Here is a 15,246-nt window from a genome sequence, read left to right on the forward strand (position 1 = left end):
TAAAAGTGCCAATAGGGCAGAGTGCTTTCTTCAACTAAACAGGTTTCTATATTTCACTTTTCAGTTACTGATCTTGTCAACTTACATTCACTCCTTCAGCATGAATAGGTTTGAATATGTGTGCTAAAAGTATGAGGCAAACATTTATTGGGAGGGGGCGGCACAGTGGTTAGCACTGCCGCTTCACAGCGCCAGTGCCTTGGGTTCAATTCCCTGCTTGGATCACTGTCTGTGTGGAGTTTGCACATCCTTCCCATCTCTGCGTGGGTTTCCTCCAGGTGCTCCAGTTTCCTCCCACAGTCCAAAGATGTGTGGGTTAGGTGGATTGGCCTTGCTACATTGACCCTAGTTTGGGGAGGATTAGTAGGGTAAATATCCCCGTAAATATTACGGGGCTAAGGTGGGATTATTGTTGGTGTAGCCTTGATGGGCCAAATGGTCCCTTTCTGTACTGCAGAGATTCTTCTATAATGATAAGGAAGAGGGAACACAGAATAGTAAAGTTTAAGAATGAGAGAAATTTCAGGAAAGCAACTACAAACCCAGATTATTTTGAATATATATGAGAGAGCACAAGAAAGATGGTGTGCTAAATCGGGAAAAATAAAAAAAGATGTTTGTTTATTATTCTTCAAACTGAATCAGTTAATAAAGATGCTATCATAATTTCAGCAAACTGTTCAGGGATAGATTATAACACATCCACATAACATCTGCCACTTTGTTGCATATCAATGTTAATCACCACATCCGGTAATCAGGAAGGAACATAAAAACAATGTTGTAATGATGCTGATTCCATAGGCGATCTTCACAGCACAACATGCAATGCCTTGACCTTGAAAGAAATGACAAATTAATGCTTAACCTTTTGAAGTCCTTATAGAAATAAATTTAACAGTTATTCAGAAAGTACATATCAAGCCATCTTGGTCAGGTGACAGTTGGACCTGCAAGGTTCTTTCTGGTTTGCTTACAGTGAGAAGTCATTGTGTACACTCGTTGTATAGGACATCACCAAAGTTTTCTTTCCATTCATTCTTGGGATGCGGGCTTTGCTGGCAAAGCCATCATTTATTGTCAACCTCTAATTGTCCTTGAGAAGGTGGCAGTGAACCACCTCCTGGAACTCTGCGGTCCATGTGGTGTAGGTGCACACAGAGTGCTGTTTGGGAAATTCAAGGACTCTTACTTAGTAATAGAGAGAAGCAGTCCTGCAGTTACAAGTCAGCATGTTACTTGGAAGGAGGCTCTGCATATGGTAATGTTCCCATGTGTCTGGTGCCCTTGTTCTTCTAGGGCAGTGATGGGCAACCTATGGCCCATCTGGGTTCTTACTGGGGCCTATGAGACATTTTGTTAACCACTGCCCACTTTCTGCTGATTTCCATTTGTGTAGCTTTTCTCCTGCTGGCCTGACTGAAGTACTACACACATAAAGCATGGACAAGTGAAGTGATTGCACACAACATTGACAGTGAGAACCATATGCCCCCTTGGCATTCAAACTAAATTTTGTTTATCATTTGAAGTTGATAGTTTTATTAATGTTTAAATGATTAAGCATTTTCTGTAACTCAATGAAACATTCGGTGTGTGTCAATTGTATTTAATCATATTCGTGGAGTCACGGTTAGTGAACAAGGCTGGTTTCAAACTTGTGGTCCACTGAGTTGAAGAAGGGTTACTCGCTAACCTAGGTTGCCATTGTTACTCTAGGTGGCAGAGAGGGCAGGTTTGGAAGTTGCCGGCAAAGGAAACATGCTGTGACGCACTGTGTAAATAGTACACATTACTGCTGAACAAACAAGCTGCTTTGTCCTGGATGGATGGTGTTGAGTTCATGAGAGTTATTGGAGCTGCACTCATCCAGACAAGTGGAAAATAATCAATTACACTTGTGGATGGCAGACAAAGTTTGGGAAATCGGGACATGAATCACTCTCAGCAAAATTCCCAGCGACTGACCTGTTCATGTTGGAAGATATGTGGGTTAGGTTGATCGGCCATGCTAAATTGACCCTCATGTCAAGGGGATTAATAGGGTAAATGAGGGTTACGGAAATAGGGTCTGAGTGGGATTGAGGTCGGTATAGACTCAAAGGGCTGGATGGCCTCCTGTACTTTAGGGATCCCATGATTCTATGTAGCCATGGTATTTATATGGCTGATGTATTTAGTTTCTGATCAGTGTATCCCTTGGGTGGTGATGGTGGGGAATTCCGCAATGTTAATATCATTGAACATTAAAGGAGATGATTAAATTTTCTCTTATAGATAGGTGGCCATTGCCTGGCACTTGCCTGATGCAAATATTACTTTCCACTTTTCAACCCAAAACAATGTCATCAAGATCTTATTACATGCAGGCAAGTACTGCTTCAGTATGTGGAGAGTTGTGAATGGTACTGAGTGTTGCCATCATTAGCAAACATCTCCACTTCTGACCTTACACTAGAGGGAAGGCCATTGATAAAGCAGTTCGTAGTTGGGTCTAGGATACTACTGTACGGAACTCCTGCAGCAATGTCCTTGGGCATTGGTAGCAGAAAGTACAAATAAGAAATTGGGATTAATCTGGAAATGGTGATTAGCTTGATATCAACGTTGGGTTTTAAAAGCATAGGAATTCTAGAAGAAAGGACTAACTGAAGAAGATTAAAAGCTTCCATCATTTTAACATTCTTGGGGAAGACAATGAAGAATCATAATGTCAACATGGGGAATTTAGAAGGACAAAATATGTAAAATTATGTATTGAATGCTTTGGAGGACACCAAAGAAACTTTGACGAGTTTTCATTAAAGATGATAACAAAATGGCGTAGGGAAAGTGAAATTGCAGCAGAAAATGAGAGATTTATCAATTAACACACACAGCTTTACTTGTACTGTATCCCAAATAGAATTGTGACAGATATTGTCCTGGGGCTACTTGTGCTACCTGTACCATTTTTTGTTGTAATTGACAGGAACAAATGATATATCTGCCAATAGGATGCTACCGGGACTTGATGGGTTGAGTTATAAGGAGAGGCTGGATAGACTAGGACTTTTTTCTCTGGAGTGTAGGAGGCTGAGGGGTGATCTTATAGCAGTCTATAAAATAATGAGGGGCACAGATCAGCTAGATAGTCAATATCTTTTCCCAAAGGTAGGGGAGTATAAAACTAGAGGGCATAGGTTTAAGGTGAGGGGGGAGAGATACAAAAGTGTCCATAGGGGCAATTTTTTCACACACAGGATGGTGAGTGCTTGGAACAAGCTGCCAGATGTAAAGGTGGTCACAATTTTGTCTTTTAAAAAGCATTTAGATAGTTACATGGGTACGATGGGTATAGAGGGATATGGATCAAATGCAGGCAATTGGAATTAGTTTAGGAGCTTAAAAAGAAGGGAGGCATGGACAAGTTGGGCCGAAGGGCCAGTTTCCGTGCTGTAAACCTCTGACTCTAATAGATGCGTATCATATTTTAATAAGGGATGTGAGTAATTTGCACCGTAGTGGAGGAAGATATACCAGATGACAAGGGGGATTGATAGAGTAGATGTGGAGAGGATGTTTCCTCTTGTAGGGCAATTTAGAACAGGAGTTGGGCTCATAGGCACATCTTTGTGGTTCACTGCCAGCAGGCTTCAACTACTTAAAAAGGAAAACATAGGCAATTGAGTGTTATAGGCAGCAATAAGTTAGAGTTTATTTTACGTGGGTTTTCTATCAACAAGGAACCACTACAAATGGATTGAACATCAATGTTTGTTGTTATCATACAATGTTATGATGAAATCATATATTTTAATTGGGAATTACTAAAAAAACCACAATGTCCCAAGTAATCCCAGTGGCATTGTATTAAGAATTTATGAAAATTTGCATTCTTTTTCACTCACCTTTGAGTAAAGGATGTGATTGGACATTAAGCCAGTAGATTTCATGAGATTGAGCCACGGTTGCCCTGTAATGAGAAACAAAATATATTACCATCTGCAAGTTCCCGCCAAGCTGTACACCATCCTTAATGGAAACTATCTTCTCTGAAAGGCATGCTAGTTAGGTGTATTGGCTGTGCTAAATTCTCCTGCAGTTTAACCAAACAGGCACCGGAATGTGGTGATTAGGAGATTTTCACAGTAACTTCACTGAAGTGTTAATGTAAGCCAACTTGTGACACTAATAAATAAACTTTAAACTATTCCTTCATCATTGCTGGGCCAAAATTCTGGAGCTGCTTCCCTAACAGTGCTGTACTTACATGGATTGCAACGGTTCAAGAAGGACGCTCACCACCACCTTCTCAAAGGCAGTTAAAGAAGGGCATCAAATATTGGTCTTGCTGGTGATGTTTACATTCCATGAGCAAATATAGAAAGAAATTGCTCTCGCTGGAGCTTGCTGTATACACATTGGCTGCCACATTTCCCACGTTACATCTGTGATTACAGTTCAAAAAGTAAATAACTGAGAACTGCTGAGGCCATGAAAGATGCTACATAAATGCACATCTTAACTCTCTTGTTACTGATCCTGGACTACCTCAAAGCAGCTCTGTTCTAAAATCCTGACCCTGGTATGTTGTATAAGACTTTTCTGTTTTTATCATCTTATGGTTTGAGATTTTTTTTTTCCCCTCTTTTTTCACAATTTGACCTTTGCCAGAAAATATCCTCAAGCTGTTGTTTTATCCACTTGGTACCACTGGGTGGCACCGCAAACAGCCATCTTGACCACACTACCTGAGCCCTTTCACTTGGTTTCATTTGGAACCAAAGCAAAACCTTAGCATTTTCAACCAGCACTGCACCTAATGCAACATTTCTTTGTTACAAGAACATGATGTGGAGATGCTGGCATTGGACTGGGGTAGGTACAGTAAGATGTCTCACAACACCAGGTTAAAGTCCAACAGGTTTATTTGGTAGCATGAGATTTTGGAGCGAAGGGGCAGCGCTCTGAAAGCTCGTGCTACCAAGTAAACCTGTTGGACTTTAACGTGGCGCTGTGAGACTTCTTACTATTGTAGCCAAACAGGCCACCTAAATTGGCGTTTTGTAAAGCACTCTGGGATAACTGGGCAAGAAACTAAACCGACAGGCTGCAGTTTAAAGACAGACAAACAGGCTGCAACCCTGATGAGCGAATACACAGGATATGGGCCATCTCCAGGATGAAAGAGACTGTCTGATCACACTGGGTTGTGTGCCAGACGTAAAGGCACCGTGAATCCTTATTTAGGAGGAAGGTATGTGGCCTATGTGCCTACAACACATACAGGCATGGCCGCCAGGGACACACCCAGAGATCGGTGTGGTAGCACCTGATTGGACTCTTATCGATCAGGGTGATCAAGTCCTGATCGATTGATTGGCAATGGCCAAAAAAAGGGCGTGAAGCCAAATGGGGTATAAAGGATGCTGCACAACCAGGAATCGCTCTCTCTCGCTCTCTCTCGGACCCCCACGAACAAGCTACAACGACGGAGAGCCACCACACCTGAGGAGGGAGGAAAGAAAGAAGATCAGAGCCAGGGTACCACACCAGACTAAAGGACCAGACTACGCAGACAACTACCAAGACCAGCACACAGATAAAGGCCAGTATCTGTTTGGGTATTTTGTCAGTCACACACTGTTAAGTCAAGGTCTTGTATTGTACTTGAATTCTAGCATTTCTGTAAGATAACTTATTGTTGGTCGGGTGGGTGATTATTGATTGTGTGGGTTTAAATAAATATTGTTTGGACTAATAAGACGTCTACTCAAAGTTATTTGTCCACCGTATAAGGGTTAAAACAGACTGATTTTTACAACACTATTATAAGGACATGGAATAAATACACATTAACTGGAGGAAGTTCTTGCATTGTCAGAGTTCCCTTTGGTCATTCTGATGACCGTGCAGAGATGTATAACTAAGAGCTTACAGAGATTTTAAATTCAGTACCTACATGAATGTAATAGCATCAGGACAGGCTGACACAGGGGGGATCCACACAAATGTGGTGGAATTATTCTTGGGGACCGTGTTTGAGTGAGTAACTGCAGCTCTGAGGTTTCCAAAGCACTAAATCAAAAAAAAAGTAAAATATTAAAATAAATTCATGGGTGGCAAAATAGACATTTTTTGAAGGAAATAATTTTGGACATTGTATTGTTTTGGTCCAGACTTTACCTGTAACAGTTTGGTGTTTTCAGGTGGATCTTGCCAGGATCCCAGTGGAGTGTTACTTCTATCTTTCCGAGCCTCCAGTATGAAGCCATGATATTTCAGCCCCAGTATTTGAACTGAATGTAACATTAATATAAGTGATTAACATTCTGTCTACCAAAATACAACATTCCTTTAAGGCTTTCAGATTAGCCTGACAGTTTTAATACTTCTGTACTGGACCATTCACAAGTTGCACGCAGAGTCCAGTAACATGCCAGCTTGGATTTCCAATTGTGATTAAATGCACTCTGGGACGTTTCATTACACAAGCTGCCCCACATTCATAGAATCCCTACAGTACAGAAGGAGGCCATTTGGCCCATTGAGTCTGCATTGACTCTCTGATAGAGCATCTTACCCAAGTCCTACCTCCGTAACCCCATATATTTACCCTACTAATACCTATATCCTACACATCTTGGGACAATAAGGATCAATTAAGCATAGCCAATCACCCAAACCTGCACATCTTTAGAGTGTGAGAGGAAACTGGAGCAACTGGGGGAAACCCATGCAGACATGGGGAGTACATGAAAACTCCACACAGACACCGTTATTCAAGGCTGGAATTGAACCTGGGTCCCTGGCACTGTGAGACAGCAGTGCTAACCACTGTGCCACCATGCCACATATTCCAGCTATTAGCTACTAACTCATTCATTCTTGCGATATATGGCCTTCCTATGCCTCCTGGAAGGCAAAAGGACTCATTTCCCAATTGGATGATGCTTGACTGTCAACCAAACAGACTCTCAACCTACCCCCACCTCCCATCTTCAATATTTTTATATCCGGTAAAGAGAAATGTTTTTAAAAAAAACATTTTAAAACAATCTTTTTTAATGTTTTGATGATTTTCCTCCAAGGTTGCACATAGCAATGTACTTGGGATTGATTTTGAATTCAGGTTGATTCCAGGTTGGCAACCTTAAACATAGCACAGACCTACGCATGTGTGTGTGTGGGGCAGGGGGAGTGGGGGGGGGGATGGTGGTGGTTGTTGGTGGCGGGTGGCAACTGGTTTTCTTTTCCGTTGGGAATTTCTATAGTTCTGTAATGTTGGTCATGCAGCATAGCTAATACATTGAGATGTGCAAAAGCTGTGTTGCACGTGCTAATACAATTATTGTATTACGAATTGCCTTCTGATCTATCCAGCCCCCTTGCACTTAATGGGGCCTGTGTCACTTGGCAACAGCCAATTCCATTATGTTGAACAAATATAGAACAAAAGAAATAGGAGCAGGAGTAGGCCATCTAGCCCTTCGAGCCTGCCCCGCCATTCAATAAGATCATGGCTGATCTGTCGTGTCTCAGTTCCACATTCCTGCCCTCTCCCCATAACCCTTAATCCCCTCACTTATCAAAAACCCATCAACCCGCATCTTAAAAATATTTAGCGAGGCAGCCTCCACCACCTCAACGGGCAGAGAATTCCAGAGATTCACCACCCTTTGAGTGAAGAAGTTCCTCCTCAACTCCGTTCTAAACCGCCCCCCATTTATCTTGAGGCTGTGCCCCCTAGTCCTACTATCCTTTCTGAGCGGGAAGAGTCTCTCCACCTCTATCCTATCCATCCCATTCATCATCTTATACGTCTCAATGAGATCTCCCCTCATTCTTCTAAACTCTAACGAGTACAAGCCTAATTTATTCAGCCTCTCCTCATAGCTCAACCCCCTCAACTCCGGTATCAGCCTAGTAAACCTCCTCTGCACTCCCTCCAAGGCCAAAATATCCTTGCGTAAGTACGGCGCCCAAAACTGCACACAGTACTCCAGCTGCGGCCTCACCAATGCCCTATACAGCCGCAGCAAGACCTCCCTACTTTTATATTCAATCCCCCTCGTCATTATGTTGAACAAATATAATAATATAATGTTACAATTATCAGGTTTATAAGATTGAAACCAAATTCAAGCAGGGGCCATGGCTAGCCCATTGCACTTGGCATGTGTTGACGCCTGCGACCATGGTTTTCCCTGGGTAGAATAAAGGACCAGCTAATAAGCCAAAAACTGAGGTTTTACCTGATGCAATTTTTCAAAACTGTCCCGGCCTTTTGGCTAAGATGAGGCGTTAGATCAAGCCAGGGAGGGGGTGCCCCATCCTGTCAACTTGGATCTTGTTTGATCCAGCTCAAGTTGGGATGTATATCCTTGTCTTGTCAGCTTGGATCTGGTTTGTCCCTCATGTGGGGGCTATGATTGGACTTAATTGGATTTTTTGATTAGGAATAAAGTACCAAAAGGTACAAAAAAAGTTATGTTTTAGGACTGTCTCTTCATTGTAAAATGAATGGGATCATGCTGTTCTTAAGTCTGGCTGATTGGTTTGATAGTTATAGATTAAAGGGGAACGGAATTGTTTTACTGGGAAGGAGGTACAAGGTGTGTATGCTTGGAGAAAATGGCAAAAGCCAGAGTGCTAAAAGTGAGTCTCCAAAGTTCCAGAAAAGATGAATTGTAAACAATGGTTCTTTAAACTGTCCATTTATTTCCAAGATAAGAGAGTGTTGGACTCTCAAGGATAGCTAATCAGCCTCTCTACCTGCATACAAGGCTCATGTGATTCACATTGCCTTAGTGATCATTTTGGATATGGGAAGGATACATAGGAAGGCATTGTGTTAAAGACTTTCCCAAAATATCACTGAATATCAGAGACAGGTTAGTATGCTGTGTCTGGGAGAGAGAGCAGCTAGGGGTCAAAAGTCTTTATGGTTCACCCACAGGAATGCGGGTGGGGAGCTCATGCTCAAATTGAAAAGACCAAATTTGTGAGGATTTAAAATGAGGCTGGAAGATTAGCCTGGCTTTAGCCAGAGGGAGAAATCTACAGGAAAATTTACACTCTGAAAGACAATTCTGGAATTAAAAGTTTCTAGGTTGGGAAAGAAAAAGATCTGAAGTAAACCCTCAGGAGCTAAATATCATTCTATTCTGGGAGAATTGAATTTCTATTTAAAAACACTGTAATGTATACCTAATAGGGAATATTCTTGGTTGTGTAAAAGTTCTATTGTTTGAAGTATAAGTTGCCTACAAAAGTAGTGTTTAGTCAATAATGCTTATAGCCTGTTTGCTACAGTAAATGTCTGAAAACTATGTTTCCCAAACATTTTCCTGGTGACCCCATTTTAATGCCTTAGAATTTGTGTAATCCCAGACTGAAAATTTGTGATGTGCTGGGGGGAGGAATGAGATTTGTTAACCAGGACACCTTGTGGTGGGGAGGCTTCAGTTGTTGACTGGGGATGGGAATTATTAATGGATTATTAATTTAATCGGACACTGATTATTAATGTAATAGCATCCTAATTCTTCATCGTAAAAGATCAGGATTATTGGTACAATTGGCAAATTATTTTAATGTAATGGGACCTGAATATTGATTGATGCAATAGGACTCTGTTAATTGAAATGATTCTGATTATTAACGTTATTAGCATCATGATGGTGATAGAGGCAATGGCCTAGTGGTATTATCGCTGGACTATTAATCCAGAAACTCAGCTAATGTTCTGGGGACCAGGGTTCGAATCCTGCCTCATCAGATGGTGGAACTTGAATTCTATAAAAAGTATCTGGAATTAAGAATCTACTGATGACTATGAAACCATTGTCGATTGTCGGAAAAACTCACCTCATTTACTAATGTCCTTTAGGGAAGGAAATTTGCTGTCCTTACCTGGTCTGGCCTACATGTGACTCCAAAACCACAGTGATGTGGTTGACTCTCAACTACCCTCTGAACAAGGGCAACTAGTGATGGGCAATAAATGCTGGCCAGCCAGCGATGCCTATGTCCCATAAATGAATAAAAACAATGATTGAAGCAATGGGCAACTGATTATTAATGCAAAAACATTGTGTAATTAATGTAATTAGCTCCTGGTTATTAATGTAACGAGGCACTGATTATTTAAGATCCTGATTGTGGATGCAATATACACCAGACTATTAATGTAATAGAACCCTGATTAGTAATGTAGTAATATCCTGAATCTTAAAGTAATAAAACTCTGATTATGCATGCATAGTAACCTGATTATGAATTTCTAAGCATTGATGTAATAGGGCCCTCTTTATTGCAGCAAAAAGATTTCTATTATAAATGCACTAAGTCTCACGACACCAAGTTAAAGGCCGACAGCTTTATTTGGAATCATAAGACACCACTGTGTCTTTGCCTATATATGCCGTGTTTGTAAACTAACCTTCTCTCACCTGCTGAAGGAGCAGCGCTCTGAAAGCTCATGATTGCAAATAAACCTTTTGGATTTTAACCTGGTGTTTTGAGACTTCTTACTGTGCCCACCCCAGTCCAACACTGGCATCTGCACCTCATATTATTAATGTAACACAATTATGATATTCCTGTGTTTTGACCCTGATTATTGTTGCAAGGTAAGATTATCCTGATTTTTGAAGAACTACAATTTATGCAAAAAATGAATTAGAGTAGCTATCTTTTTGCAGGCTTTTCTTTGCAGCGACAATTGGTCCTCAGAGAACTGTCTATTATATCAAGCCCACCAACAAAAATACATGGAAATTTAAAGGGTCTCACAGCCATTAGAAATCACAGTAGCTAATGTTGCCTCAGAGCTCACAATTCCAAAATACTGCCTTGTGACTCCATTGTTTTGGAAGCCTATCTTAAAACGGGAAATCCTGTCATGGCATCCATTCAGCCATAAACTGGACGTTCAAAGTTCTTTTGAAAAGTTTCCAATCTCTATGGGGATCACAACAACAGTGAAAAATGCTGTCCCTGTACTGTCCAGGGGAATAGCAGGTTAATTAAAGGACTCAATCGATCACTTTGCTCTTCGGAGCAATCTAATTTTATTTTAAATTCATGCAGTGCAGGCAGTTAGTCTCTGATACTTCATTTGAACAATGGTTCAGAAACACTGTTTTACTCCTCAGTAGAACTCCGACACCTCCCCCCCCGCATCACATTTTACTGATTGATGTGCCAGTGCGTGCATTTTTAGTTGCTCATTTGATTTATAATAGAGGCATACCAGATTTATCAGATAAACCAACAATAAGTGATGCAGCAACAGTAAGAAAGTAACTCCAGCATTACACAAAAGCATACCTTGTATTGGCATACCAGGCTGGTAGGTGCTTACTCCAGTATCGATGGTGTAAGGCGCTGTGCTGGACTGTGGCATCACTCCTGAGTGCCTGGGCATCATGCTTTCGCAAACAGATGAAGGAGCACCAGAAGGGAAGCCTTTACTCAAACGAAGAACATTCAAAAACACAATACAAAACACAGTAAGTAAGTTCCTGCGCACCATTTTTGCTATTCTGTACCTGGCACTTCCATGACAAGACTGCAAACTATTTGTGAGCCGCACTGGTGAGGTTTGCCTGAGATGCTGACTCATTCACGATAATAAAGTCCTTTCTTTTCTCTTATCTCCATTCCAAACACAGTTGCAATTATTTTCAATGAGGTATTGCTTGCCTCTGAGTTATATTTATGAAAAGGTTTTAATTATTGGTTAGATTTATATGAAAGAAAAGATCACTTTATCATTTTTCTAATTTGTGCAAATACTTCAAAGAAGAAGTAAACTGCAATCTTGATATGTAAAGTACTGAAGCAATTGTTCAAAGTGAAAACTCTCAAAGGGGAAGGGTGGATTTATACCATCGGGTTTGCTTTTATACAAGACATTGGTTAAAAATTGGGAATACCATTTACTCTACAGAAGATTGAGGGTTCAATTCTCACTCCAGAGATTTGAACTAGGTTGGACAGTGAGTATTGCACTGTTGGAAGGAATGTTTTTCAAATGTGACTCTAAACCCTTAATAGTCTGGCTTCTCACGGGGACTTAAGAGGCTCCAAGGCACTAATCTGAAGGAGAGTGCAGAAGTTCTCCCCAGTGTCCTGGCTAATGACTATCAATAAAATGGATTGTCTAACTACTAACTTGTTGCTGTTGTGCACAAATTGATTGCCTACATTGCCACAGTGATTTGTAAGAAAATCTATTTTTCTGTGTCTCTTGGAACTATGTCAGCTAACAGTCTGTGGAAATTGTAGCATTCAACGTTTAGGACATCTTAATACTCATTGCATCTGTTCCTGCCATGGGGAAGCAATGGCCTTGTGGTATTGTCTCTGAATGAGACTCAGACACCCAGGCAAATGACCAGGGTTCAAATCCCACCAAGGCAGATGTTGAAATTTGAACTCAAATGAAGATCTGAAATTAAAAGTCAAATGGTGACCATAAAACCAAACCATTGTCAATGATTGTAACAACCTACATTTCCACCACCAACAAACAGTGACAGCAATGTGTACAAGCTACAAGATGCACTGCAGGAATTTGCCACTACCATCTTGAAAGACAAGAGCAGCACATACCTTGGGAACAGCATCACCTGAAGATTCCCCTCCAAGTCACTCAATATCCGGTCTCAGAAATAGTTCCTTCACTGTTGCTGGGTCAAAATCCCCCAACAGCGTTGTGGATGTATCTGCACCTCAGGGGCTGCAGCAGTTCAAGAAGGCAGCTCACCACCACCTACTCAAGGACAACTAGAGATGGGCAATAAATGTTGGCCTAGCCAGTTACACCCACTTCCCATTAAATGAATTTTTAAAAATCTGCAAGCACTCTCATGAACCCTGAGTAACACAGTCTTGGGAGAAGAGATTGAACTACCAGGAGGTGAGCAGCTGTTGAGTCAATACATGTCAGAGTTGAGTCAATACATGTCAGAAGTTCCAAAGCAAAATCTTCAGAAGTGAAAAATTAGAATCTTCTGTGAAGGATTCAGAATTTTGATGAGAGTTGGTGACTCATGGTGTCCCTGACTTCTAAATGGGTCGCTGAGAAATTTGTGGGATCTGTCTTGACTGCATCTGCTCTTTGATGAACATTGTAGGGTGTTTAACCACAGTTTTCCTCCTCATTCATATATATCTTGTTAACTTTGAATGTCAGAGAATATAAGATAAATATTGGAAATTGTTTTCTGACTTTGTATGGTGTTATGGGCTAGAGGGGGATTAATTTAACAGCCCTGATTTCTCCTCTCACTATTTACCTGTAAACAGAAAGACATCCTTGATTTTTTTATTTCCCCCTTTATAAGCGGCAACATATTTCACACAGTTTGGAGTGATCTGATTACCTATTAAACCCCACAGCAAACTCGAGATAAGGTAGAGTAAGAGGGTTGGTTTATTTTACACACACAGGAACACAAGATGGGGTTTCCACAATGTCTGCCCCTTTTGGACTAATACATTAAAAGAGGACTAAAGAAAAGAAAGGGGTATCGGAGAAGACCACGATAAAACTCAGGATTATGATTTCAGATGAACCCAGAATCAAAAGCCCAAAGGTGGATTCTTTCAGGAGGAGGTGAACAGGTTGCAACAATAGCTGAGTGATCTGTTTTTCCAAAAGCGAGGAGTTCCATGAGATGACTTAGTCTCATTGGCACTGATGTTTCCAGTCATACACAGTATAGATTGAGGGCCAGGCAATTTATCTGGACATAATCCTTTGTGCTGCTCTTATTGCCTATAAAATGGTAGACCACATGAGTTCTAAATAATCATAATTACTTTAATGTTGTTTTGCTTATTTTGAATTTGATTTGATTTATTATTGTCACATGTATTAACATATAGTAAAAAGTATTGCTTCTTGTGTGCTATATAGACAAAGCATACTGTTCATAGAGAAGGACATGAGAGAGTGCAGAATGAAGTCTTACAGTCATAGCTAGGGTGTTGAGAAAGATCAACTTTTTCTGGATGAGTACATGGGATTTAATGGGATTGAGAGTTATAGATATGCCTGGTAGGTATGGATATGATTGGCGCAACTTGTGGGCCACAGGGCCTGTTTGTGCTGTAGTGTTCTATGTTCTATGTTCTAATGCAAGGTAAGTCTGTTCAAGAGTCTGACAGCAGCAGGGAAGAAGCTGTTCTTGAGTTGGTTGGTATGTGACCTCAGACTTTTGTATCTTTTTCCCGACAGAAAAAGGTGGAAGAGAGAGTGTCCAGGGTGCCTGGGGTCCTTGATTATGCTGGCTGCTTTGCTGAGGCAGCGGGAAGTGTAGACAGAGTCAATGGGTGGGAGGCTGGTTTATGTGTTGGATTGGGCTACATTTGTAATCTTTTATAGTTCCTATGGTCTTGGGCAGAGCAGGAGCCATACCAAGCTGTGGTACAACCAGAAATAATGCTTTCCATGGTGCAATGGTAACAGTTGGTGAGAGTCGTAGCTAACATGCCAAATTTCCTTAGTCTTCTGAGAAAGTAGAAGCACTGATGGGCTTTCTTAACTATAGTGGTGACGATAGATTTCACAATGACATAACTACTACATGGAAATTAATCTGGGTGAGCGACTTAACCCAAAGTGAGGAATTTGATGGAGTTTATAGCACAACAATGTAGAATATATGTGTAGTGAGTTACAGGAATGCAGCCTCTATTCACCAACCCTCACTTCCCTCTACACCATCAAAACTGTGGATTCACCGAGTCATAGAGATGTACAGCACAGAAACAGGCCCTTTGACCAACTGGTTCATGCTTCACAAGTGCTGGTCACATTTGCCTGTGTTTGGTCCGTATCCCTCTAAACCTTTTCCATCCATGTACCTGTCCAAATGTTGTAATTGTATCTGCCTCTTACACACCACCCTCTGTGTGAAAAAGCTGCCCCTCAGTTCCCTTTTAAACCTTTCCTCTCTTACCTTAAGACCTATGCACTTTAGTTTTGGACTCCCCTACTCTGGGGAAAAAGACCTTGGCTATTCACCTTATCTATGCCCCTCATGATTTATACTCTAAGGGATCTGTAAGGGCCAGGCAATCCAATGTGTGGGGTGACATGGTGATTGGATTCCCGGCTGGGGTCACTGACCCCCAGGCACCTTCTCCCCATGCCTGCTTGGGTTTCCTCCGAGTGCTTTGGTTTCCTCCCACAATCCAAAGAAGTGCTGGTTGGGTGGATTAGCCATGCTAAATTCTCCTTTAGTGTAC

The 15,246-nt window shown here is 41.2% G+C and overlaps 1 protein-coding gene across 1 annotated transcript; it reads right to left on the reverse strand.

Annotated features, from left to right (window-relative positions):
* Positions 1–24: 24 nt before the first annotated feature.
* LOC145342353 (putative defense protein Hdd11-like) lies at positions 25–11,491 on the reverse strand. The gene is made up of 5 exons (XM_080187866.1): positions 11,317–11,491; positions 6,169–6,281; positions 5,945–6,060; positions 3,891–3,955; positions 25–838 (listed from the first exon to the last, which is right to left on the reverse strand). Exons 1-5 carry the CDS (start codon positions 11,414–11,416, stop codon positions 738–740), a joined length of 495 nt encoding a protein of 164 aa, XP_080043992.1. The 5' UTR covers positions 11,417–11,491; the 3' UTR covers positions 25–737.
* Positions 11,492–15,246: the final 3,755 nt, after the last annotated feature.

The sequence above is a fragment of the Carcharhinus amblyrhynchos genome, chromosome 4 (assembly GCF_965287045.1).
Source record: "Carcharhinus amblyrhynchos chromosome 4, sCarAmb.v2.hapA, whole genome shotgun sequence".
Taxonomy (NCBI): domain Eukaryota; kingdom Metazoa; phylum Chordata; class Chondrichthyes; order Carcharhiniformes; family Carcharhinidae; genus Carcharhinus; species Carcharhinus amblyrhynchos.